The 27565-nt window shown below is 38.0% G+C and overlaps 1 protein-coding gene across 11 annotated transcripts in view; it reads left to right on the plus strand.

The window, feature by feature from the left end:
• Map2 (microtubule associated protein 2) overlaps positions 1 to 27565 on the plus strand; it is a 58035-nt gene that overhangs the window by 12946 nt on the left and 17524 nt on the right. For 3 of the 11 annotated variants that reach the window (XM_051190375.1, XM_051190379.1, XM_051190383.1), the window contains exons 2-8: positions 3037 to 3150; positions 5177 to 5254; positions 15531 to 19250; positions 19446 to 19652; positions 19823 to 19957; positions 23171 to 23232; positions 26944 to 27088. In XM_051190375.1, coding sequence (XP_051046332.1) covers positions 3037 to 3150; positions 5177 to 5254; positions 15531 to 19250; positions 19446 to 19652; positions 19823 to 19957; positions 23171 to 23232; positions 26944 to 27088 — 4461 coding nt within the window. The remainder of the gene's footprint in view (positions 1 to 3036; positions 3151 to 5176; positions 5255 to 15530; positions 19251 to 19445; positions 19653 to 19822; positions 19958 to 23170; positions 23233 to 26943; positions 27089 to 27565) is intronic. The other 8 variants (XM_051190377.1, XM_051190380.1, XM_051190384.1 and 5 more) reach the window with 5 other exon arrangements.

The following is a 27565-nucleotide window of genomic DNA, read 5'->3' on the forward strand; positions in this document are numbered from 1 at the left end:
TTATCTGTAGAAACTCATTGTCTCATTTAATGATAAAAAAGACTCACAGTTTTGACATTCAAACACTAGTCAACTATAGTGGTTTCTCCAATGCTAAGCTATTGATAATCAGCTAAAATCCTAACATTCACAAAAGAGAGAACAGAAATATCACACATGCTTCTTCACTAACATAATTTATACCATAAACTAAAATCCATGTTTCCCCAAAAGTTTTGAAGTTCACAAGACAAATAATTGAAGTTTTCAAAATAACTATGTGCAATAAGCAGTATATGTTCAACTATGGGAGTCAATATTACCATTTAATTGTGTATCATTGGTAATTATAAAATGTATGTATATTACCTTTAATTCTCTCAACAGCCAATTTCTATTCATAAATTTGCATATGTATTTGAAAAAGAAAAAGGGATGGTGGAGAAAAGAAGCAATGAAAAATTTAAATGTCTTTTACTCTCTTACCTATCAGGAGATTTCCTGCTGCTAACTGTCGTAGGGAGTTTTAAAGCCATCAAGCTCTTTGGAGCTCCATCTAGATGGCAGTCCAGAGTTGGGACTTGATGATAAGAGTCCTGAATAGATGGGACCCCAGGATTTATGCAGCCAGGTTTGAGACCAGAAAATTAAAATAAAAAATAAAAAAGAAAGAAAGAAAGACAGTGTTTTCTCCCTTTAATACTTTGTCTTTAAAAATACTTCTGACCGTCATTATAGCCACAGCATAATAATGCCAGCGTGATGCAACTGGTCCCTCAGAATACACTTCCATGGCTGTTAGTGAGATATTGAAGTGGTAAGAGCCATCTGGATGTCTTCCTTTCACTTAAGATCCTTGGTGTGCTGTCTATTACACATTGTGTAATTACCTAGCTGAGATCCCACATCATCCCATGCACCAAGTGCTATCATTTGTGCATATTAGTGAGTAAAACTTAGAAGCACAATGAGTGTACATGAATTTGTTAGGATAAAATAACCAGAGGGTAGAAATTCTTCAGTACAAACTCATATTCCTCTGAACTAATGATCTTAATAGTTCCTTAATAACTAACCCTAAAAGATAGTTACCCCTAAATAGCTAAAAATATGATGAATGGGTCTGTGGATGAGTGGATAGGTAGACAGGTAGACAGATAGATAGATGAATGGAAGCAGTGTGGGGGGAGGAGTAGATGGTCTTACATGATTAAATATACAAAACTAATAAGCATATATATAAGAAAAGAATCATAGTCTTTACCATTTTTATTAGTTTGATTTTATGACTGTCATACTTGGTCATTTGTGTTTCTTTAGTACATTTATTCTTAATTATCCATGAACTTAACCAAACCCTGAGTGAATTTGCTTCTATCCCATGAGGCAGGCAATGGGGATGGAGAATCCACCCAGGAGAGCTCTGATTACATTTCTTCTGGGGAAAAAGCCATCTCTTACTCTTTAGGGAAAACTACCATTGATATCCTGTTGATAAATTCCTTTGGCTCTTTCAAAAAAGATTGTAAATTCACTGGACCAAATGAAACCCCCAGAGCGCCTGTTCATGCTCATGTATCTCCAATTACACTGAAATTTTGAATAAAAAGCATATTATTTTCTATTTGAAAGATGATATTATTCCATACAACTAGAAGACATTAGTTAAACCAATATGGAATCGACTTCCTCATATGCTATCAGATTATTCTTAAAATAGAATTTTTTTAATCAAAAATTGGTGCTGAGAGTTGAACCCAAGGTCTTATGCATGTGAGGCAAACACTGTATCACTGAACTACATCTCCAACTCCTGATAAAATCTTTAAAAAAAATAAAAGTTTACGAAGCCTCCCAAGATCCTGTTAAAATTATTTTTTGACAGTTATATTTAAACATGCACAAAACCATCACCTTATTCAGCTGGAAACCAAAGGTACATTTATAAATTAGTTTTCTCTCAAAGATAAAAAGATTCAAATTTCTTATGATTTCCCTTCCAAAATAAACAGAAACTAAATTGCTGCTCACCGATGAAACCCAATAACGTGTATACAATGCATTTCGTGTAGGGTAAATGTGACTATGAACCAGGGGCATACTTTCAATTCTCTTCTTACTTGTGTCTACTTAGACTGTTTTAAAACCTCTTTGTAAAATGCCCACAATGTTATTTTGACTATTTTGTGTGACTCATTCTGTATGTATCAAGTTGATCCCAACATGTGGTCCTATATGAAATACTAAAATATTGTAGCAATGCTCAGTTATAATTTTGTTACATAAACTAATGATAGTTGTGTGTGCTTTTATTATTATTTTCCCAATTAAAAAATTTTAATCCACATAAAAAAGTTGTAGATTATAAAAAGTTAATTAATACTCAAGTACGTAGGACTCCAGTTCGCACGGTACTCTTCTAAAACATCAAATTCTCACGAAGTGTACAAAGTAATTTTGCATTTTTAAAGTTGGCAAGGATAATATGCAGTATGGATTATTTCTAATTTGTGTAAATGACACTAAACCATATATGTTCATTTTCTATCCTTTCAACAACAACAAAAAAAAAGCAAAAAGAAAAAAATCTAATTGTAGTAAGTATTTAGTCTAGAAAAGAGCTTGAAGAGAAAGGGGTAAAGACTTGTATGCTTGTCAAAAGAAATCACCCAGGACTGTATATGTTTACCAAGTAGACAATATCTCTCAGCAGAATTCCCTGTGGAGTATGCTAAATGCTACAGGAGGATACTAAATGTTATATCAGTGCTAATAAGAAGATTCAAGAGTGATCTAGAAGACAAGATTCATGCTGTCTCGATGTCTACTGTGCCTGCACTCTCTCTCTTTACTCTCAATTTTCCATAAAACACTGGAATACTGAAAGGAGCATTCTCAACTAATAAGTTTTAAATGTTAGACTTGCATTGAACAATTAATGTATCTGAGAATTGCCAAATCCTGAAATTATTCTTCTTAAATGCATTCATCAATTTGAGAAGCTCCCTGGTTGGACTTCCAGTCATTATATGTTCTTTTGTTACTGTTTATCTGCAGAGGAGGTGTCTGCAAGGATAGTCCAAGTAGTCACGGCTGAAGCTGTCGCAGTCCTGAAAGGGGAACAAGAGAAGGAAGCCCAACATAAAGACCAGCCTGCAGCTCTGCCTTTAGGTAAATGAAAGAGAGACTAGGTCAGGGCAAGCATTTGCTGCCCCCGTAACAGTGTAAAGTCTATATGCTCAGCAGATATTTTCTACTTTGTACATACTTCATGTATGGAATTCACCTATCACCTCTACTAGAAGCAGGAAGACCTGTGTTTGACCCCCTCAGTGAGTTCACTGGGATGTTTTGATAGATTTTAGGGTAATAATCTTGTTGTTAGATATGGTAACCCTTTTGTTTATTAAGTCAGGGTTTTATGAGTCCATGCACATGAAGAAAGTAAACTGAAACTTCAGTTAGCAGTGACTGTCTCTGCTTATGGGTTTAACTACACAGAACCAATAGCTAGCGCTTTGTTAGATTCATCAGTGACTTGAATCACATAGGAAAGACTGACCTTGTGATTTGACAATTGATCACATAGCTCATCTAAGGTCACCTTGCCCTTTCCCATAGCCACAAATGTCCTTCAATGCCACGGAGGCATGCAATACAGAATCACTGAGGAGGGCACTCAGCCAAAGGCTTGCTGACCTACACAGAGAGATAGATTGATCTAGCACTTAAATATAGATACACAAATACATAGATACATAAATGATATATAGGTAATAGATATAAAGATAAATTGCAGATACATAGATGATTGACAAATACATAGCTAAATGATGCATAGATAGAGAATAGACATATATATATATATATTTACGTATGTATATATATGTAATATATACATATATTTACGTATGTATATATATATAGCTAATATATATACATATTATAGCCAGATAGAGAATGGATACATCACAGATAGGTACACAAGTAGATAGACATATATGTATAGATGGAAGAAGACTTTCTAGGATTCAGTGTATTTATTTCATACATACATATGCCCAATCTTCCAAAATGCATAGCTTCTAAATTCTAAAAACATTTTCATATTTTATAGTTCAGTTGATCCTTAATATTTGTTTTCCTGATTAAGAGTCCTTGAAGTGTATACTAAAAATAAAGAATAAGAATATTTTCCTTTCTCAGATTAGGAGTTTAGAATATAGTAAATGTGTATCATTCTGAATGTTTTGATTGTCAAGGATGAAATTTTTCATGAACATAAATGGGAAATATACCTAATTTTAAAGCATTAAATTTTAAATTGTCTTTTACTCCAATTATTTATTTATTTGAAATAAAATTCAGGTTTTAAAAAAACTTGAAATCTTAAAAATATAGGCACAAATCGCCAAGAGTTGGGGAACTACATACCTGTCATCACAAAGCCAACTCTAAGGTGTCACTGTGTTATGAAACTTCAGTTCACATATCTATGCAATAGATTCGGCCACTGGCAGTAATTGAAAACTATTTCCTTTGAAGCTCCTTCCCTGCATAGGAAGGTCATAAGGAAGGTAGGTGCCCAGAAGGACATCAGAGATGGTTCAGAGCCTTTCCCAACATCTGTATTCACTGTGACATCAAAGCCAGAAAGTGGCCCAGCTCCAACTAGGTGGATAGGGATGGTCTGATGCTTACCATAGGCTCTGCCACTTTTCCTTTTCCTTTCTGAAAGTGAAAGGTAAAGGAGCTTTAACTTTAAAGTGGATGTGAAGTGTCACTTAAAAATGTTTATCAAGCATTGTGAGTATGAGTGATCAAGTTCTGTTTCTAGACCTACCAGAACATCCAAATTTTTGTTATTTTTTAAATAGACAATTCTAATCCCAACCAAAATGCTTGTCTGGGTGTCTTTGCATATAGTATTTTGGGGCAAATTAAATACATTATTAACTTTACAAATTCAACTTGGATTTTTTAATTTATTTACAAGTACAACAGAATTCTTTCATTTGTTTCTAACTCATTTTATGGAGAAAAATATTTTTAAAAACAGGAAATATAAATCTTCTAAGTTGTCAACAGGTAAATCAGATAAAAGGTAAGAGTTCATAGGAGTCTGTTTGCAGATTGGAGGAGCACTGGCCTGGGAGACTTAATTGTGCTGTCTCGTTTCTCTGTTTTTGACCTGTAGCAGCTGAAGAAGCAGCTCATCTGCCACCTTCCCCACCACCGTCTCCAGCCTCGGAACAAACAGTGCCAGTGGAGGAAGGTAAGTTCTTGACCTTCTAGGGTTGGGACTACCCAAAAGGGTAAACAATAAACTCCAGTCCAAAGCCAGGGGCACCAGTGCCAGGTAATGTAGGTCAGGGCTAGGATTATTTCAGATCATCAGGAAGAAAACATACTAATTCACTAAGCCCATGAATGAAAATAGAGTCAGTGATCTATATAAAATCAGCTTAAGAATATGGTCAGTGTTACATAAACAGAAAAATAGACTATGCAAAAAACAATTCTGTGTTCACGTTCCTGGGATAACTATAAGCAGCTAACTTAATGTGGAGATGTTGGACAGAAATGATACAGTCCTCTTATGACAGAAAAGAAATAACAAATATAATCCCCATGACAGCAGGGGTTAGTACCTTCTTATGGAAGTGGCAGAAATTATGCGTTTTACTCACGGTTATATTGCTGAGAATTTCCCCAGGGCCTGCCTCATAGCAGAATCTCAACAAATATTAATGAGTAAGCCAGGAAGCTAATGAATGAACAGATACTGAGAGCAGTGAACTGGAAGACCATGGTTGCTTCCCCGCTGAGGCCGAAGACTATCCATGAATACATTTACGCACTTGCTCCACACCACACCAAATCAGCATTTCCGTTCTCATTGACAAAACTGAGGGCCGCTTTGAAGCTCATTCATTCAGAATGGGAGATGAGAGGCACTAGATTACACTGCTACAGAGGAGATTTAGTCCAGAGACTCAGCATATGCTTACAAGCTGGCTGGTCTGAGTAAGAGGAACAACAGGGGTGGGTTTTCAGTTTTCATGCACTAAGGCCATTTTATTCATTTTCTCATTCATTTACTTTTCTTTCTGTTGTCACTTCAGAGATCATTTGCTATGCAAAAGGTAAATAATATCACCATTAAATATTTATTGTGTTATAATTCATAATGTGACTCATTTCAGTATTTCCTAAATACAGAAAGATAAATTATTCACCTGCATACTGTTAGCTTTGAGGCAAGGATTTTAGTCCCAGATTTATAAGCAACACCATTTCTTTGTAGCAAGCCTTTTCTTAATTAAACTACCCCCCCAATCTGATAACTGAAATAACATAAAACAAGCAAATCATTCTATGAAAAAAATTAGCAACTCTAATTAGGCTTTAACCGAATTGGCTATTAGTTAATCTCCTTTAATGTGGTTTATAATATCATTCATACATCTGAAAGGTTCTTTTTGGCCTTATACTTTTCCAGTCAACTGGCCCATATTTCCTGAGCACTTACCATGTTCTAAAAACTTTTCAAATTCTGAGCAAATGACTGAGAACAAAACAGACATAATACCTGCTTTCACAGGGCAAACTGCATAGTGAACAAGAATGCAATAATTACACTGATAATTTAAATGGATTACCTCTAGGAAGGGTAAGGAGAGCAGCCTCTGACAGAACAGCAATGGGATCCTTCTTTTGTTGTATTGCTAGTTTCAAAATAAGAGGAAATACTGGTAGATCACAGATGGAAAAATGTGGGGCAGAGGAAACAGGATACACAAACGCATACAGATAGATGAAATGATGCTGTGTTCTAAGACAAGGAACCATGGCTGACAGGTAGTGAGAAAGTGGGGAAGGATAAAGGAAATAGAGTGTAGTTACTAGCCCCGGGCAAGGGCCTAGATTTCATTCATTTCCTACTAAATGCACAGGAAGCTCTGTGGACAGTTGTACTTCTCTGAGGTTGGTGGAAATGTTTCTGAACTCCCACTTAAAACCGTTAGAGTGCCCAAGAATCCTCTTAACCCAGAAAGGACTGGTGTTGACAGAGCTGCCTACTCCAAAAGTCCATTTATTGGCTCCTCTTATTCCGTGGGAATTGTAGCAGAAAAGGCAGTAGATTCCTCCCATCTATCTGGGGATCCACCTGGATTCTTCCTTACAGAAAAGATAAATGTGCACATTTGATAAACCTTATATTATTCATTTAAATGGCACATGATAATCTCAACTTTAATGTGTGAAAGATGTGATCAAGGCAAAGTTCCATTGATCCTTTATCTCAAACCCCAATAAAATCAATGTTCAAAAAATAACAGATTTTAAAGAAATAACTAAAATTAAAAAAAAAAAAAAAAAGGCCAGTGACAATTTACAAGAAAACAGGAACTGTTGAGTTTCTTAATCAAGTTTTCAGTGAGTTACTAAAGACCCAAGCTGGTGTACTACTAACAAACATCAGGTCTGCTAGGAGAGGGGATAGGTGGGCTTCATTCTTTGTCTAAGAGATTCTTTTTGCCTCTAGGACACAAACTCTCCCAGCAGCTTTGAGGGCACAGAAACAGCCACAATATGACCCTTTTATACAAATGGAAGGGCGTGCTTGGATTAAAGTTGAGTAAATGGGTGGTTCTAAGAATGTCCGTCTTAACAGACATTTAAAAAAAAAAATGTTCTTTCCCAAAGGGAAAGCTTCCACTGAAAATAATTTGACATTCATCACCTTAAAACCATCCATTTACTGCAACTCATGGAATATTAGTATATCCCAAAACGTGTCTTTATTTGGGGAAATATTTAGAAGAGGTTTTATTGAAAAAAATTAACAAAAATTAACAAGCAGCTCACCTAGGAGGAAAATCTCTGTACTTTTATAAAAGGTTCTACTAGTTATAACATTTTCTCACCACCTTTCCTTTCCTTCGTCTAGCCATACCAGTTGTCATTTAGACTGGGCTATTAGAAATGGAAGTCTGTGCAAGTATAATAGAATAACCTCAACCAGAGGTCTTTCTGCCTCCTTATTAGTGTAATCCAGAATTCTTGAGTGTTTTCTTTTCCCAGTGTCATAAGATGGCATAATAGTTATTGTTACCTCAAAGTAGATCCTCCCATATCATTTGAGGGTGGAGGTAACTACAGAGACACTGAGGAATCTTTAGTCAAAAGCTTGTGAAGAGGTGAAAGATGATAGATGATGGAGAAAACTATTAATTGGAGTCAGCTGCCTTCTGCTTCATGTCACGAGGCAAAAACAATAATTAGTCCTTAATATTCCCTGAGAGCTAGATTATAAAAAATACGACAGCAAATTTATCCCAAAAAGGTCTGACCAACTGAGGCTGAGTTTGAAATAACAACTCTTCCTTTTGCCCAATATAAAATTTTTAAATGTGTTAATAAAAAGTTTAAATAAAAGCAAACTAGAAAGAATATTCCTGTCAAAACCAGTTGGATTTCATTTCTAAAGTCTGTAGTTATGCACAGAGCTATTTAAAAAGGCCAAGGTTCACAAGGTGATCATATCCTTTTACATGTCACTTGTTAGAAGAGTAAATTGTTTTGTGACAAAAACAGTTCCCAGAGCATGTTTACTTAAAACAAGGGGTGAATGCATTCAACTGTTACCTTAAGTCATGAAAGTAGCTTATAAAATAAATTCACATTTTCCTTAAGTTTCTCAAACCCAAATTCAAATGTCAAATTAAGGTAAGGAAGAAAACTTGAAATGGAACATATGGAAGACACCATACAGACATATATGTAGTCGTGTGCAGGGTCAGTACAATGGTTCATCTGGTAAAGGGCACTTGCCCTCTGGCCAGACTACCTGAGTTTGATTTCAAGGACCCACATTGTGGAAAGAGAGAACTACATTGTCCACTGACCATCACATGTATACCATAGTGTGCATTGTACCTTTAGGCATTTGTGTGTGCACATATGTGCACGGGAGTATACACAATTAAATAGGATATTTTGTATAGTTACACATTACAGTTTTACAAATAACTTGTCATTTATTTCATCCAGTAGCCCACACAGATAGAAATTCACATATTTTGTCAGGAATATCATTGTTTACATCTGGATAAATGACTCGGCTAGAATTTATATCTAAATCTGAGTCTTCCAACTCAGAATTCCCTAAAGCTGTGTACTAAGGGTTGTTACTATAGGTCTATGAAAGTCCATTGCTTTCAGACAGGAGTTCCGTTACAAGCTACTATTCTTATGTGGGTTAATATAAAACTTCTCCCGAATACATACTCCATTCCTTATTTATTTGTTTGTTTATTTTTAATTACCCACCCCTAATGCATGGGAGCCAAAAGCATCTGTCATGTATATTTCATCTCTGCAACTAATGAGACTCAATAGTCTACTGTCTTGCCCCTTGGAGACTCCTACACTGTTTAGACTTATTCAACCCCTAGCATGAAACTTTCTGGCATATCTCTGAAGGTTGCATCATAGATGGTCTTTGCTCACAAGCTCTGAACCTTGAAATTCTTAGAGCACACAGTCCCAGGAGATGTTTGGACTTGGCCAGCTATCCCTTTTGAGTGAAAACACAAAGACTAAGGAGAAATGGCCTTCTCACTTGGGCCATTAATGATTCTGCCATTCTAAGATTAGAACAAAAGTTTTCATATTAGAAAAATGTCACTTCTTATGAGATGTTATAGACCTCTGAGCTGTTTTTATGTCTTAGCCCTTAAAACAATGATGATAACAGGAGGCCAAATGCTCTATAAGGCTGAAACATCACCAAGTATCTAACACCTCTTCTCCACAGCTCTCAGCTCTCAATGTCCCCTTTGTATTGTAATCTTCTCTGCTTCCCAGAAAACAAAAGTTGAAAAGCAGAGAAATATATATCTCATTTTTACTTACTTGACAGTGCATGAAATCAGCTGAGCAAGTCAAACATTTTATAAACAATTTTGCTTGCATGACAAATCTGAGTCACTGGGGAGCATGTGACTGACAAGGACAAATCATAAGCTCAGATCTACAGTCTAGTCTCTGCTGCCTAACAGACCCTGACGTTATCTGCTCAGCTACTATCAACACCTAGCATGCTAATAACTAATATGATAAGGGCTAAAAAATGCATTCTCTCTGTAGCGTGTTATTCTTAATATGCTCAGGCTTTCTAATTTCTTTCCAGTTACCAGTACTTGGTTAATGGAAAAAGGTTAGAGTTCTTACATTACATTTGCAAAATAAGGTCGGAAGACTGGTTGCATGAAGTCTGAAAACTGAAAAGTTAACAGTACACAGAGAGATATTATAAGTGTTATTTCTGCTGTTGAGGATGACAAGTTTTACCTTACTTAGGTCTAGATATAAGTATCAGTGATGAGTGAACACCTGGGTAACATGGACATAATTCTGACAATGGCCAACGACTGCATCAAAAGCCAAATGAGGCACACCCAAAGGTCCTAGAGTTCATTATTGACTCTAGGAGAGTCCAGATGTCCCTAAGGAGATGAATCTATAATGCAAGCATAAATAACTATATTATTTTCTGGTTGAAATCATTAACTAAATCTTAAATTAACCAAAATGTTAAGTATTTGTACATGACTAGATAATCACAGTTTCAAAAAGCAGCTTTTTCCCCCCCAGTAACTGAGCAGACATGGTACCCTGACAAGGTTTCTCATTCTTAATTACTAATCATATTAATGTATGACTAAGAATTCACCTTCAGGAAGGAATTTTTTTTTTTTGAAAGAATGCATTTGTTTCCGTGATGTTTTGTTTCTGTTCCATTATTTCCTTGGTTATTCTGGATTACTATAGAAGAATGCACAGATAATTTCTATTTTGCAGCAGGGGTGTCAATGTCTCTTACTCTCTTAGATCAATAGCAAAGTTTCTTAAACGGTAGTTTAAATTAAGTACCCAGAAAAGCATGCGCCGTTCACTGCCTCCATCCTTCATCAGCTCCATTTGTCTCAGCCCCTTCCATCCTGCTGTGCTGCTTTGGTGACCCTGTCTATCTCGTCTGTCTGATCTCACGTCTGTCTTGTCCAGTTCTCCCTGCAGTTTCATCCTGTGTGTCTGTTTGTAGATGAAGGGGCTGAGGATCAAGTGGGTCCTCTACACAGGTTCCCCAGCCATGAACCTGCCAGCAGCGGGGAGAGGCGTAGGCTTCTAGCCCCCTCCATCTCCGTGTCTGTGCCTGATGATGAGCCTTACAATTCGGATGAGGAATACTATGAGCATCCTTTGTTCAGCTCAGAATGGACTAGTGTGCTCCCCAGTGTCACAGCACAGAGCGCAGAGGCCCACTTAGTCCAGGAGACAGGTGAACAGGAGCATGGCGCCCTCTTGCCCCTCCTCCCAGCCTGCAGCTCTGTCCATATACATCATGTTCAGTGTGCTTCTGTGTGGGCGGTGGATGGGCAGAGGTTTGTTTTGTCCCCATGAAAGTGAAGTCCCTAGATAAGGAGTCTTCCACTGAAACGCCTCCAAATTTATATGAAAGAAATGTGTTACATGAAGCAAACATTTGCTTTTATACATTATGTTTGCATTATTGCTCTTATGAGGTGGGAAGGGAGAAGAAAGGGGAACAAGAAACAATGCAATTAAAGTATGACTCCGTTTTGTTCCTTGTAAATTATTCAGTAAAAACATATTATTGACCTAAACTGAAGAAGATGACCCTAATGTGTATTCTCCTCCTTAGATATGGACTATGATTAGGGTTAGCCTTAAGTGGAAGTCACGTTTTTACAACTATATTCATATGCTTGTTATTCAAAATGAAAGAATAAAGAACCCACTTAGAACAGAATAAATGTTATGGGGTGAATTTATGACGACACGTCAATTAATGAGAAACCGTGGGGGATCCTCAGGGGACTGTCCTCAATTCATGTCAGCAGATTTGGGCTAGCATGAAGGCTGTGTCTCAGAGCCTTCATTGCATAAAGCTGAGCTACCTATGTATAAATGAAGTTCAGTGGGAGATGGGCTGCTATTTGTCCCACTTTTAACTAGGGGGTTTTTATAAAGAAGAAAGTACAGCTAAAATATTTCGCTCAGACAGAAGCAATTTGGGGTAAGAACAATGACTTGCTCATTTTCATGTGAGACAATACACGGTGCTAAGAACACAAGGACCACAAGGACCGATAATTCCAAGGCAGCAAGGAATCAGCTCACAGATTGCCAGCCACAGGCATGGCTGTAAGATTCTCCCAAATTCATTTTGAAAACCAAAGAGCTCTGACACCCTAAGAAATATTCTCAGCATTAAATGAAAGTAAGTACTTTTTACAGTGCGGACTTAAAGTGATTAAACTATATGGGAGATTTTTAATTAAGACATAGGTACAGGGACACAAGCATACCTAATTCAAAATTTAAAAATTAAAGACCAAAACACTATGTCGTCTGAAAACATGTAAATTGACTTGGTTAGGCTTCATCTAATAAGATGAACTTGGTGAATTTAGATATGTTTAAAGTTTTTCGCTAGAATCAATATGTATGCATTATTTTTAAAATTCCTGAATAATAAGGAAGAATTTAAATTTTGAAAATGTCCCTTTCAAAATTAATTGCAGACATAAAAATGTCTGCATGGTAAATGTGGAAAGATCGATGAGGGAGTTCTGCCACTCTCCAGGGTGTTGATATATATTTCTTAAAACAGAAAATTCCTTCCCTTTCCATCTATAGTCTTTCCCACAGGACCTTTTGCACAATTTCCAATTGTTTTTATGGAAATATCATAAGCATCTTCCCACTGCAGACTTCTAAAACAGCTAATGTAGTTCCCTTTAATTTATTAAAGGGTAAAATGGATTCATTGATTTTTGTGGACATTTGAAGTGTAAATGAGAAGCAAATGAACAAAATGATTCCTGGCTTTCAGAAGCTTGATGTTTGCACTTAAAGGCTAACATTGTTTCAAATTGTACCTTTGGGAGGGATATTTTTGGCAGTCTGAATGTGGCTTAGTCATCTTTCCTTGGTGATTTTATTTTGAATTGGATTGTAAGATTATGGACACTTTTTCTTTGTGTCAAAAAAGAGCTATTCATGAACTATTACTGACTAAGTAATATGAAAACAATAGTATTCAATGGGAAAACACTTTCATAAATGATAAAGTTTAAAGTTAAAAAGTATTTTACTTTGTATCTTTCTTCTCCTTGAGTATCACATAATTCAATGGAGGCAAGATAAATTGACCTAACCTTACAGCACTTCCTTAGAAATACAGTAGAGTGCTTTGATGGACTTCTTGATAAAACCATTAAGCAATTGAAGTAGGTAACACTTTGAGGCTAAGCCTACTTTATTCCTAAAACTGTCTGGCAAAGTTACACATTTTAAATAAAGCAATCGGGGAATCTTGTGTAGGGACTTCCTGCATGGGAGAAAACACATGTCTAACCAATTGGAAGGCTTTTATTTTCCCCCAGCACACCAATGCATCCCTTCTCTCACCATCTGCTGGCCTAACACCATCTCTAATTTCTAACAAGCCTTACCCACGTGTTCATCTTTCTGTCATTCCCACTAAGGATGAGTAATCCATAAAACTCTTTCAGCTCTCAATTTTTAAAACAAATAACAGTCCTTTAATTAGAGTTTTCAAAGGCATTTCTGTCTGCATATTATACACCATCATTTTCCAGCGAGTACATAATGTGTCTGTCACTCAGTTATTAATTCGCTCATCCAGATGGAATAGGAAAATATTCCTGATGCCCCAGAGAGGTCATTCAAATGGAGCTGAAAGTGTTCCATGAATAATGTTTCTGTCCTTTCGTGTATTGTTCTGTGGTCATGATGTCAACATCTTTTTCATCCCCAAGAAGAAGAAACGCTAGAGGGTGTGATGGCTGAGGAAATGACACCTGCTGCCCTACCTGGGAAAGAGCATGGGGCTGCTAAGACCTCAGACCACCCCCAGGGCCTCAGTGAGGGCCAAGTGGAATCTAGCACAGAGGCGCAGATAATTCCAGAAGACAGTGCCCTGACAGGGACTCTGCATGAGAAAAATGTAAAAGAGGTCACAGAGGTGGCTCCGGATGTAAAAATCCCTTCCTCTGCCAAGGAAGGTGTGTGTCTGTCAGGATTTGCATGCGTGCTACGAATGTGCGGCCATGGATTTCACCAAGCGAATGCCTTCCCAACGCTGGCCCACCGCTGGGTCTTCTCATGGCCATAAGACACCATTTCAGGCTTTGTGAGCAGAGACTGTAGCTTGTGCAGATGCTGTGAGAGCTTGGTTGTCCCCTGCTGCAGCTGGTTGTCCTTTGCCATGATACAATACGCTTTGCCGCAAGCTGATGATGCTGTGTGAACTCTTCTTGGTTTACCCCCCTCCCTCCTCATCGCCAGTGTTTGCCAGTCACATTGCTAATACATGTATATTTTTGTTTTTATGTTTTGGGACAGCAATTCATATGCTTTTCTTTTCAAACCCTAGAGCTGGATTTTAGCACATACAGGCTTAAATGATAGGATCGCTTTTGTTTGCAGCCACAGAGTGCTATGTTCTTATGCTTCAACAAATGCTGGTTTGGTTTCCTTCGGAGACCCTGTCAGTGCTTCTCTTGTCATTGTCTCTCCAGGGCAGCCAACCCCTTTATCATGCCTGCATCGCTTGAGTGTTCGTTCATCCAGCTTTCATTACAAGTTTAAATTACTTCATTGCTCTCATTACAACAGGACACACAATTCTATCAGGTCAAGATGACCCATCTTCAAGAGATGGCTGAATTTTTATGAGTCACTGCCAAATCCTTTTCAAATAACTACACTTAGCTCTGGTGACCACAGGAAGTAATTTAAAAGAGACACTTGGATTGGCATGCAAATAAAACCAAAACCATGTAATTTATTTAATGTCAGGTATTTCTGAGGCCAATGCTAGCCAATGTTTTGCTAGCTGACCATGTCCAGAGAACCAAGTCAAGACCCTGGGGAGAAAAATATTATAACAGTTGGCTCTTTGAAAAAAAAATGTCTTGCTCTTGTGATACTCAACTGTCATAATTCGGAAGCCATGACTGCAAATTAAAATTTCAGATTAAGTACAAACTGGCTCACCAATTCTTTGGTCATGTATATAAAATTGGTAGCAAATGTTTACTTTAATCTCAGCTGTCTTCTAAAACTTTATGCCAGTAACTTTTAGTATCCCCATATGGGTCCTCAGAATTTTATATCAAGTTAACTGAAACTCCTAATACATGAATCATCATGTATTTATTGGCATTGGCAAGAGAGACAAATAAACAACACAGACAAGCAGTCTGAGGCAAATGAATGTACACAATTCATTTAGAACAGGACTACTCAGTACTAGTACATACAGACTCCAGTCCTGACATTCCGTGCTCATTTTCCAGTGGGTAGCATGCTTGCATGGTCCACAGCTTCCCTTTTTCCCTCTCTTTCATTGCCTACTTGTAAGTATGACTTTAAGCTTACTGCCCAAAAGCTGTTGCCTATTGTTTGTTTAAAAATCAACCCGATTACTTCAGATTTACTTTCAGCCTCGAAGATGGAATTCCCTGAGCAGCAGAAATTGACTTCTCTCGCTGAGCCTTTAGACAAGGGAGAAAAGAAGATGGAAATGCAAAGTAAGCCTGGTGAAGATTTTGAACATGCTGCCTTAGTTCCTCAGCCAGAGACAACTAAAACTCCCCAGGATAAAAAGGATCTCCAGGGCACTGAAGGGGAAAAGTCACCACCCATTCCATTTGGGCACACTTTTGGTACCAACCTGGAAGACATAAAACAGAATACAGAACCAAGCATAACAGTACCTAGCATTGGCCTCTCTGCAGAGCCTCTAGCTCCAAAAGAGCAGAAAGACTGGTTCATCGAAATGCCCATGGAACCAAAGAAAGATGAATGGGGCTTAGCTGCCCCAACATCTCCTGGCCCCCTGACACCCATGAGGGAAAAAGATGTGCTGGAGGATATCCCAAGATGGGAAGGGAAGCAGTTTGATTCTCCCATGCCAAGTCCCTTTCATGGTGGAAGCTTCACTCTTCCATTAGATGCTGTAAAGGATGAAAGAATCACAGAAGTACCACGACCCTTGGCTCCTGTCTTTTTCCAACCAGATGACAAAACATCTCTGCATGACACCAGTAGCCTAGCTACTGCCGAAGATAGTTCTAGAGATGAGGAGCCACAGAAAGATAAAGCAGACAACATGGCAGATGCCCCAGTCTCAGAAGATGCCACCTTACCCAAAGATACTCATAGTCCAGTTATGGAAGGCTATATTGGAGAAGGTGTTTCAGGGGAAGGAAAGAGTGCCACAAATCAAGAGAAAAAGGAAACTTCAACCCCCGGCGGACAGGAACCTACACTCACTGAAAATGAACCACAGACAAAGCTTGAAGAGAAATTAGTGGTTCCCATGGAAGAAGCTGTGGCAAAAGAACGTGAACCCCCCAAACTGAGAGATGATGAAACAGCTGTAATTCAGACCTCCACTGAGCACTCTTTCTCCAAAGAAGAACAAAAAGGCCAGGAACGGGTAGCAGATGAGCTAAAACAGGACTCCTTCATTGTAAGTCTAGAACAGGCACTTTCATATCCAGCCATGACCTCTGAGACCTTGGAAAAAGTTACATCTGAGTCAGAGGCCGTAGGTGAAATGAGAGAGACCCAGGGACTTTTTGGGGAGAATGTAGCTGTCAAAGACAAATTTGAAGGAGTTGGGTCTGCAACAATAGCTGAGGTTGGAATGCCATTTTATGAAGATAAGTCAGGGATGTCCAAGTACTTTGAAACATCTGCATTGAAGGAAGAGGTGACAAAAAGCAGTGATTACTATGAACTGAGTGACACGAGAGGACGTGCCCAGGAATCTCTTGACACTGTGTCTCCCAAGCACCAACACGGTGAAAAGGAACTTGAGACGAAAGAATCCCAGCCCAGTGCTCCAGCACAGGATATAGGCTACAGCACTCTTGCCCAGAGTTACCCATCTGATGAGTTACTCGAAGAACCAAGTTCTCCTCAAGAAAGAATGTTCACTATTGACCCCAAAGTTTATGGGGAGAAAAGGGACCTCCACAGTAAGAACAAGGATGATTTGACACTTAGTCGAAGTTTAGGGCTTGGTGGTAGGTCTGCAATAGAGCAAAGAAGCATGTCCATCAACTTGCCTATGTCTTGTCTCGATTCCATTGCCCTTGGATTTAACTTCGGCCGGGGCCATGATCTTTCCCCTCTGGCTTCTGATATTCTAACTAACACTAGTGGAAGCATGGATGAAGGAGATGATTATCTTCCTCCCACCACACCTGCAGTGGAGAAAGTCCCTTGCTTCCCAATAGAGAGCAAAGAGGAAGAGGAGAAGGCAGAGGGAGCGAAAGTGACGGGAGCACAAACTGTTCAAATTGAGACATCCTCTGAGTCACCCTTCCCAGCCAAAGAATATTACAAAAATGGTACCGTCATGGCCCCTGACCTGCCTGAGATGCTAGATCTGGCAGGAACCAGGTCCAGATTAGCTTCTGTGAGTGCAGAGGCTGAGGTTGCCAGGAGAAAATCAGTCCCTTCCGAGGCTGTGGCTGCAGAAAGTAGTACCGGTTTGCCACCTGTTGCTGATGAAAACCAAGTTGCTGCAAAACCAGACAGTCAACTTGAAGACATGGGATACTGTGTGTTCAATAAATATACAGTCCCTCTCCCATCGCCAGTTCAAGACAGTGAGAATTTGTCAGGAGAGAGTGGTTCGTTTTATGAAGGAACCGACGACAAAGTCCGCAGAGATTTGGCGACAGACCTTTCACTGATTGAAGTAAAACTTGCAGCTGCTGGAAGAGTCAAAGATGAGTTCACTGCAGAGAATGAGCCATCCACACCCACTTCTGCTGACAAATCAGGACTGAGTAGGGAGCTTGACCATGACAGGAAAGCTAATGACAAACTGGATACGGTCCTCGAAAAGAGTGAAGAGCATGTTGAATCAAAGGAGCATGCCAAGGAGACCGAAGAGGCCAGTGAGAAGGTGGAGCTCTTCGGATTAGGTGTAACCTATGAGCAAGTCTCCACCAAAGAACTGACAACAGCTAAGGATACATCCCCTGAGAAAGCAGCAAAAGGTCTCAGTTCGGTGCCTGAGGTAGCTGAGGTGGAGCCAACCACAAAAGCCGACCAAGGGCTCGATTTTGCTGCAAAGAAAGCTGAGCCCAGTCAGTTAGATATAAAAGTCAGTGACTATGGACAGATGGCTTCAGGGATGAATGTAGACGCTGGGAAGGCCACAGAACTCAAGTTCGAGGTTTCTCCAGAGCTGGCCCTCTCGTCCAAAGGTCCTCAAGAAGAGGATTCATTCATGGTTGCTGAGTCTGGCCACATGAAAGAAGGTGCCAAAGTCAGTGAAACAGAAGTCAAAGAGAAGGTGGCAAAGCCTGACCTGGTACATCAGGAGGCTGTAGACAAGGAAGAGTCCTATGAGTCTAGTGGTGAACATGAGAGCCTCACCATGGATTCACTGAAGCCGGATGAGGGCAAGAAGGAAACCTCTCCAGAGTCATCTCTGATTCAAGACGAAGTTGCCCTCAAACTGTCTGTGGAAATCCCTTGCCCACCCCCTGTTTCAGAGGCTGACTTATCCACTGATGAGAAAGCTGAGGTCCAAATGGAATTTATTCAGCTGCCAAAGGAAGAAAGCACAGAGACTCCAGATATACCTGCCATACCTTCCGATGTCACCCAGCCACAGCCTGAAGCAATTGTGTCTGAACCAGCAGAGGTCCCAAGTGAGGAAGAGATCGAAGCTGGAGGAGAATATGACAAACTGCTCTTCCGCTCAGACACCCTTCAGATTACTGACCTGGTTGTCCCCGGAAGTAGGGAGGAGTTTGTGGAGACCTGCCCAGGTGAGCACAAAGGTGTGATTGAGTCTGTGGTGACCATCGAGGATGATTTCATCACCGTAGTGCAAACCACGACCGATGAAGGGGAGTCAGGGTCCCATAGTGTGCGCTTTGCAGCTCTAGCTCAGCCTGAGGAGGAAAGGAGACCATGCCCCCATGATGAAGAGCTTGAAGTAGAGATGGCAGCAGAAGCCCAGGCAGAACCCAAGGATGGCTCTCCAGATGCCCCAGCTACCCCTGAGAGAGAAGAGGTTGCATTCTCAGAATATAAAACAGAAACCTACGACGATTACAAAGACGAGACCACCATTGATGACTCCATCATGGATGCTGACAGCCTGTGGGTGGACACTCAAGGTGTGCTTCTTTTTCAATCTTCTCCCAAATAAAACCCATAGCCTAGTGGGGAGTTTGGTTTTCACTTTAAAAAATTAAAAAAAAAAAAAAGAGTTCTCTATTTACATTACATTGTGTTAAGTATATGAAGGCTTTTGTGCATCTGTCACTAATGTTCTCACTGTTCTTGTTGCCATGGTTTGCTTTAATCCGCAGATGATGATAGAAGCATCATGACAGAACAGTTAGAAACTATTCCTAAAGAGGAGAAAGCTGAGAAGGAAGCTCGGAGGCCATCTCTCGAGAAACATAGAAAAGAAAAACCCTTTAAAACCGGGAGAGGCAGAATTTCCACTCCTGAAAGAAAAGTAGCTAAAAAGGAACCTAGCACGGTCTCCAGGGATGAAGTGAGAAGGAAAAAAGGTTCATTTAACAATCACTTCTTTTAAAATGTGTTTTTAAAATTAATTTCTTATTACTCTACTGAAGCAACTGCCTTACTGGTTACTTATAAAAAAAAAATTTGTTCATTTTTTTCCAAGTGTTTATTTTCTTTCCTGATGGTATGCTGTTTTGTGTTTTCTTATTCATAGCAGTTTATAAGAAGGCTGAACTTGCTAAAAAAACAGAAGTTCAGGCCCACTCTCCTTCCAGGAAATTCATTTTAAAACCTGCTATCAAATACACTAGACCAACTCATCTCTCCTGTGTTAAGCGGAAAACCACAGGTGACTGTTTAATTCTGCAAGGTGGCTGGCAAACATAGATGTGCATTTTTTTTTTCAATTCATTACTGTAGAAGCTTCTTCCTTTTGTTTTACTTCCAAATCTCAGCAATCATGAACAATTTCGCTATTAAGTGTCTTGTTTCATTATTCTTTTTTTTCCCCTCCCTACAGAAGAGGTCATGACCATCTGTTTCTTTGTCATGCTCAGACATAACAGTGCGTGATTGTATCTTGGCATTGTGCTCTAGTGTCACGTTCTGGGGATCCCTATTTTCATTCTGTGTGTTTGGTTAGACGATGGCGATGAATTTAACTGTGGTATGCATTCTCATTATTTTGCTTATTTATCTCCTCCATGCTTAAATCCATGTATATTTGTTCTATTTTCTCTATTGTTACTGCCAAATCTGTTACTGGTGTTGACTTTACTGAGACAGTGTATATTGACTTAGATATTGGAAATGAAAAAATCTCCTGGGGTAATACTAATTTTCAAGATTATTTTGCTCTAGATGGAAAAAAAGACGAAGAAAGAAAGGAAAAGATCTGTGTCCTATCAGATGTTGTTCTTCAAGTCTAACATGAATACCTTTCAGTCTCCTGTACTTCATCATTGGAATGTTTTTGAAGTTATTAATCCAAACTGTCAAATGTTCTAACGTGCAGAATACTAAGTTAAAATTCCACTCCCTTAATAGTTAATCAAACTAGAAAACAAAAACACGTTTTATATAATCTCAGTACTGGGAGACAAAGTCAGGTGGCTCTCTAGGTAGATCTCCATTGAGTCCCACATGAGCTACACTGAGGCACCTTAATATAAGAGAAAGGGGAGAGACGTTTCTGTTTTGTCACCTGCTTATTTCTGTCACTCCCAAATATACACACCTATAAACTTGAAAATCTAGTAGAACAAAAGAAGGAAACATGGCAGAATTCATCACAAAGAGGGCTTTAGAGATGGCCTTATTGCTGTAAACACTCACTGCTCTTACAGAAACCCAGAGTTTAGCTCCCAGTGGCAGTTTATAACCTTCTATAACTCCAGTTTCCAGAGGGTTCAACCTCTTCTCTGGCCTCTTGGAGCACTACACATATGTTGTACAGTGACATGCAGGCAAAACACCTGTGCATATAAAAGAAATCATGATAAAAATCTATACAGCTCTCTACAATGGAATTTTATTTTGAAATTTCACTGTAGAGTAGCAGAGTGTTTACTTTTTGTGCCTGGTCATGCTCTGATAATCTTAATTTTAAATTTTCTATAAGGATATGCTTATAGTCTACAAAATACCAGGAAGAAATGTTCTCCTTTACATTATATATTGGAAATGGCTTAATATAACGGGCACTTTAAAAATTAGGAGTGACATCATTGGCTTAACTGAGAAAAAGATCATTGATCTTCTAGAACAACCACCAAAAGTCACTAGTATTTTTGTTTGTTTAGGTTTTCTATTCAGGTTTGGGTTCTGGGTTTGGGGGGTTTTGAGATGAGGTATTTGTATGTAGCCCAGATCAGCACTGAATTCATTATCACCCTGCTTTAGTCTCCCCAATGCTTAGATTGCAAGTGTGCAACACCATACCTGGCCAAAGTTCCCAGTAGTATGTGTTTGTGTTCTACATATAGGAACCATATGGTATAGTTTATGTAAGAACCATACCTAAGCCGGGTTTGATTTTGGAAGGCTCTTCTATACACAAATCTTGAGAGCAGCTCAGGGTAAGAAGTACTTAGGAGTTAACATGCCATCTCTGCATCTTGTATCATGATTAGATGATTCTGTCAAATTTTCAGATATTTTACTTGACTTAGGCAAATACTTAGAGAAATAGAGTATCTTTATGAAATCCTGTATTCTACCTTGAAATCTAAAAATGCTGCCTGGATTATGGAAATTAAGAGGAAATATAAAATACTTTGTAAATAGTTTGTGTGACATTCCTGCATGCCAAGGGCACTCACTTCACCTCCCTCCTTATATTTATTCTTTGAAGAAAATTTACATTGGGAGACTAACTAGGGTCTCTCCCTATTTTAGTCAAATACCAAGAAACCCCAGCAGGAAGCCTACACAAAATTTAGAAATTATTGAATTAAAACAAACTACATTTTGCTTTACTTTGGATATGTCATAGAATAGTGGATGACATCGTTTTCACTGCTTCTTAAAGAAAAAACAAAATCAATGCAAGGATCTGGAAGTCTTTCTAGCCAGGCCTACATAGAATAAAGCACACTGTAGGCAGCCATTGTCTTGATATAAGAACTCACATGACATAGGACACCTTTTTAGAACATATATGAGGTTTATAAGGCTATTTTTTTCCTGAAAATTTCTTTGCCAAAGAAAATTAAGAAGAAAGTAAACATACAAACTAGAGTATTTTACTTCTGAGAATATTTGTCAAATACTATTATTTTTCAAAACACAAAGGATGCTCTTATATTGTGAGATATTAAAGTCAAATCAGGTAAGTCATCCACACAAAATGTGCTAGAGATGATGGAGTTAAACATTGAGACCAGAATCAAACAGCAGAATCAAGAGAAACAGCAGTAACAGATGTGGTAGCAGTGTCATACAGGAAGTGCATGCGTAGAACGTATTTCGTATTTATTGGACTTGAAGTTTCTCACCCTCTGTCCCGACAACTTGTTTTCCTTCCCTTCTTGTGGTACATTTTCACATTGGGCAAGTATGTCAATCATACTGCCAAGTAAAGATGTCCACAGGCAAAGGGGTTTGCTGATTATGACAACCTGGGTGGTAAAATGCAGAAGGACCTGCTTCTAGAAGAGGAGGGTTAGACATTTCTGTATCATGCCAACACAAAGAACCAATCGGCTTCCTTTCCTTTAAACCAGGCAGCATTTGCCTTGATGTCTGTGCCTTTCGATCTAAAGATTCTGTGTCTATACAGTAGATACTATAAAGTACCTTGATGCCCCATAGAAAATGAGTGTGTGTGCTGTTCTTCCTTGCACTTCAGTAGACTCCAGTCTATATTAATTTATGCACACTGTAGTTGGAGCCACATTATGCATTACTATTATCCAATTTTCTTTGGTTACTTAATTTGAGCCTCAGTAGCAAGAAATTGCACTTTACCTTAGTCTTGTGACATAGTGGAACACCCAGGTATTGGAAAACACATTTGTATGAGTTTTAGCCACTTGATTATTTCTTTGTTTCTTTTCAACAGCAGCAGGTGGTGAATCAGCTCAGGCTCCCAGTGCACTTAAACAGGCGAAGGACAAAGTCACTGTGAGTAAACCAAGTCTGCTCTTGTCCTTTACTTTTAGTATTCATTCAATGTCTTACAAAATGTAGGTATCATGTACAGTTGTACTTATTTCCAAATGGCCACTTTATACTCACCCAGCATGATCTCTGGAGCACCCACACTAAAATTGACATCATCTAGAATGATAAATTGTGGTAGTTGGTAAGGACACACCTGGGCTTGCACAATGCACAATGAGTTAGTTAGCAACAACTGGGAAGAGCAATTTACTTACATTTTGTAGAAGCAATTTTAGTATTTTTATGTTCTTATTGTTTTTGTAACAAAATAAATCTACATTTTAGAAACTATATAGATGAGCAGGAAGTAAAATAAGTATAGTTAATTTTACTAAAGATGTCTGTCTACATTAACATTTTGATTTTTAAAAAATATGTTTTCTCCGCCTTTATAGGTTTAGTAACCAAAAACAAAACACTGTATTGATTTTTAATTAAATAAAAGCATTCTTATAACCATTTTAATGGCAGCATGACATTCCATTCTATTAATTCATCACAACATAGTCAGTTTCCTGTTATCTGGCTTTCAAGCTATTTCTGTTGTCATTTTAATAATACTGCTATTGAGGTCTTTTGTGCCAGGGCATTTCCTTGGGAAAGTTTTCTCTTACACAAAATACTGTATTTTAAAGTTAGTGCTCCATATTGTCAAAGTCATATTGTTCTTTATATGTTCAATTATGATAATTAAGTATTGATTAAATGTGGCTGTATTAATGATTAACTATTTTATATGTGTATCAATCCTGTCTACCTTTTCTTTTTTAAATTGTTTATGTCATCAACTGTGTTTTAAAAAGACAGAAACCAACATGAGATATTTTGTTCTTTTTATGATTGGAAGAAAAACGACTAAAGGTATACTAGTGAAATCCTAAATTTATAAGGAGCAGTTTGAATGATTTCAATATGTAGATTTTGGGGGTTCCCACAATCATATATATATATTACAGTTTTTAGCTTATCAAACATGACAACACTTTACACTTCTACTTTGTTATTAATAAAGACAGTGTTTTATTTCCAATACTGGTCAAATATTTGAAAACCATCTCAAACTGAGGGTCTTTATTTGATAGGAGGAGAAAGTCAATGTTTATGTGAGTATTTATACATTAGACACATGCCTTAGTAAATGGTATTATAACCCCATTGCTTTAGTAACTATGGAGCTGTACTTTGAGTGATATTTGGATCTCTACTATCTATTTCTGATTTTATTTTTTAAAATTAATATGCTTTCATGTCTGAATCCTGAACATTTTTAGCTATATGCTCTTTTATTCCTATATCTTAATTTTCTAAATTTCCTGTTATATAAAATTACCATGTTTAATTTTCTCAACTGATATAAACAGTATAGTACCTAGATACAGTAATCATTTAGTATTCATTAAATAGGATTAATTATTAGTTGATATTATATTATTTTTTAAATATGGAAAATTTCAGTCACAGATATAGAAAATAAGTCTCAGAATTTCCCCTTTGGGAAAAGCTTCAAGTGAACATTATCTGGAAAAATTTTAGGAAATTTTCAAGTCATTTTAGGGCCAAGCAACTCATGGGAACGGCATTTAATACTTAACTTTGAGCACATGCTATGTACATTACTGCCACAAAGCTAATGCTTACCCTTCCAAATGTCATGTATTTCATGTGTCTAAAGAAAGATTTACTCTATTGTTTCTGCTTTTGATTTATCATTTGTGTTCCCTCCTAGCGTACTTCTTTACAATTTCCTAAATTTCCTCTTATTTGATTTACTACTAATAACTCAGTCCAACTCAGTTTTTAGTAGCTCTTCATTAGTAAAGCTCAACAACCCCTCCCCTTATTGTGTTTAAATTTTGGGTGGTTTGTGCTTAATACCAGTGCTTGTATCATTCTTAATTAGAAGCAATGTTGTCACTTCATTCTTTTTTCCTAGTTACAATCAAGACATAATGACTTGTGCTAACCCAATTATACTTCCCACTCAAGGTGCTGGAACCACAGAGGAAGGGAACAGTGTGCATGTGTGTGAGCTTATGTCTCCCCAGAAGTGTCTGCTGAGTTAAAGCTTGGGATGAAAATCTCAGTTTCACCTTCTATTTATATAACACGAAAATCAAAGTAATTATTTGAAGTGATCTCTTGGGCTTTGTCATTCCTGTCTTCCAAGAGACACGTGGCATGCAGCATAGCCTCCAACAGAGCCACTAACCCCACCCACTTTGCCTTGCATAATCTCCCTAGGATTTATCCTTATCTGTATGTTAATTCCCGCGGGGGTTTTTTTGTTGTTGTTTTTGTTTTTGTTTTGTTTTGTTTGTTTGTTTGTTTTGGTATAGTCTCTTCAGTGCTAATTGCCTTTGTTGGATTCATAACATATTACATGGTTGTGGTTCATCCATAGAAGTCATGTAAGTGAACAAACCAGCTTGGCCAGTTTTTGTTTTCTCCTAAGGTGATCTCATACAATAATTCTTATCAATTTTTTCTGATTAAGTAATGCAGATAATTAAAAACTGAATTTTCTTAATCTTTAAGATAATATTTTCCATGATTGGGCCTCAAATATACATTTCTTCAAGATTCTTAAGACTTGATAAAGTTATGGGTGTATTACCATCATAAAGCCTAAACTTACTAGAGGGGCAGTTCCTGCAGGTACCTGTGACACTTTCTAGCTGAAGCATAACTGGAGAACTGCAGATTGTATGGGGTCCTCAAACATGAGATGCATAAGAAGGCCAATAAATGGTGCAGAAAGGAATAAAATCAGCGAGGACATTATATGCCATGACTCAGAAAAATCTATGAAAGGAAGATGTAAAATTCAGAAATCTTTGACAGTCTTAACAGTAGACAGTATTAATATCAAAATACAACTGAAAAACAAAGCTTTGATGGACCACCTCCATGTCAGAAAAGAAACACAAAAGTTTCCAGTTTCTAGATCCTATTCATTGTTTATTTCCTAGTTATTTACTTTATGAAATATCAACTAAAGCCAGCCAGCAAAATAAAATGCATTCCATTGTGATATGTTCCATATACAATATATATATAATAGATAATATATAGTCTAATAACAGCAAACCATATTCCACGTGACGCTTGGACTCCCATCAGACACATCAGGATTCATTACTGTCTCTGCCACAGGCAAACTCTCGGAATTGAGAAAAGTTACATTAAATTATGAATTTTCTCAGCTTTAAAGCATGTATAATATTTTGCAATGAGAGTGAAATTATAACTTGGTATGGTATACTTGAGTTCCTGTCACATATATGGAAGATAGGTGACTGTATTCACGGGGGGTGGGGGTGTTATACTGTAAAACCCTCCTTCCAGTCCATTCTGACAAAAAAAAAAATATACTAATAAAGCTTTTGGCCCAATTAACAATTTACAAAGATAACTTTTATAAGTTCATTCCAGCTACATTCTTGCCTAAAACCTGAAATTCATAATTCATTTACAATTGTATCACATCAGGATTATAAACTATGGTAGACCAACTGGAAAATATGAACTCTAATAAAACAGCAAGTTTTATTAGTACGTGAATGTTGGTGGGTTTTAATAAAAGAATTTATCTACCAGGAAAAAAGCAGGTAGGGCAGTGTAATCACTTTGCATAATTAAAATGAACCTAATGTCTTTGTTCTCCCTAATCAGGATGGAGTAACCAAGAGCCCAGAAAAACGTTCTTCCCTCCCAAGGCCATCCTCCATCCTCCCTCCTCGCAGGGGCGTATCAGGAGACAGGGAGGAGAACTCATTCTCTCTGAACAGCTCCATCTCTTCAGCACGACGGACCACCAGTAGGTTATCCTAGTTGGCTTTCCTTTCATTGTTGTCTACTCCATTCACTGATAGAGTTCATTTAAGTTTATAGTATTTAAATAAAGTGAACATGTATTTAAAAAAATATGATCTTCATAGATAAGAATTAGAAAAATCTAGATTGTAGATTGTTTCAAAAAATTCTTTGAGTCAAAACAAGTGATGGAAGAAATGGGAATACATTGTCTCCCTATCCTTGGTGTAAAACTGAGTACAGTGCTGGGCATCTGTAACCTCAGCCGTGAGTGGGGCAGGAGGATCCCAGAACACAGTAGCCATGGAGCTTAACCAATCCATGAGACCCAAGTTCACCAAGGGACCCTGATTCAAAATGTAATGTGATGAAGAATAAAGACAGCTGATGGCAACCTCAGACTTCTGAACACACAGCATATTCACAAACACACATCCAATGAGAAAAGTGAAAATTCTGCTCAATTTACTAAGAATTTTTA

The sequence above is a fragment of the Phodopus roborovskii genome, unplaced genomic scaffold (genome assembly GCF_943737965.1).
Source record: "Phodopus roborovskii unplaced genomic scaffold, PHOROB, whole genome shotgun sequence".
NCBI lineage: Eukaryota > Metazoa > Chordata > Mammalia > Rodentia > Cricetidae > Phodopus > Phodopus roborovskii.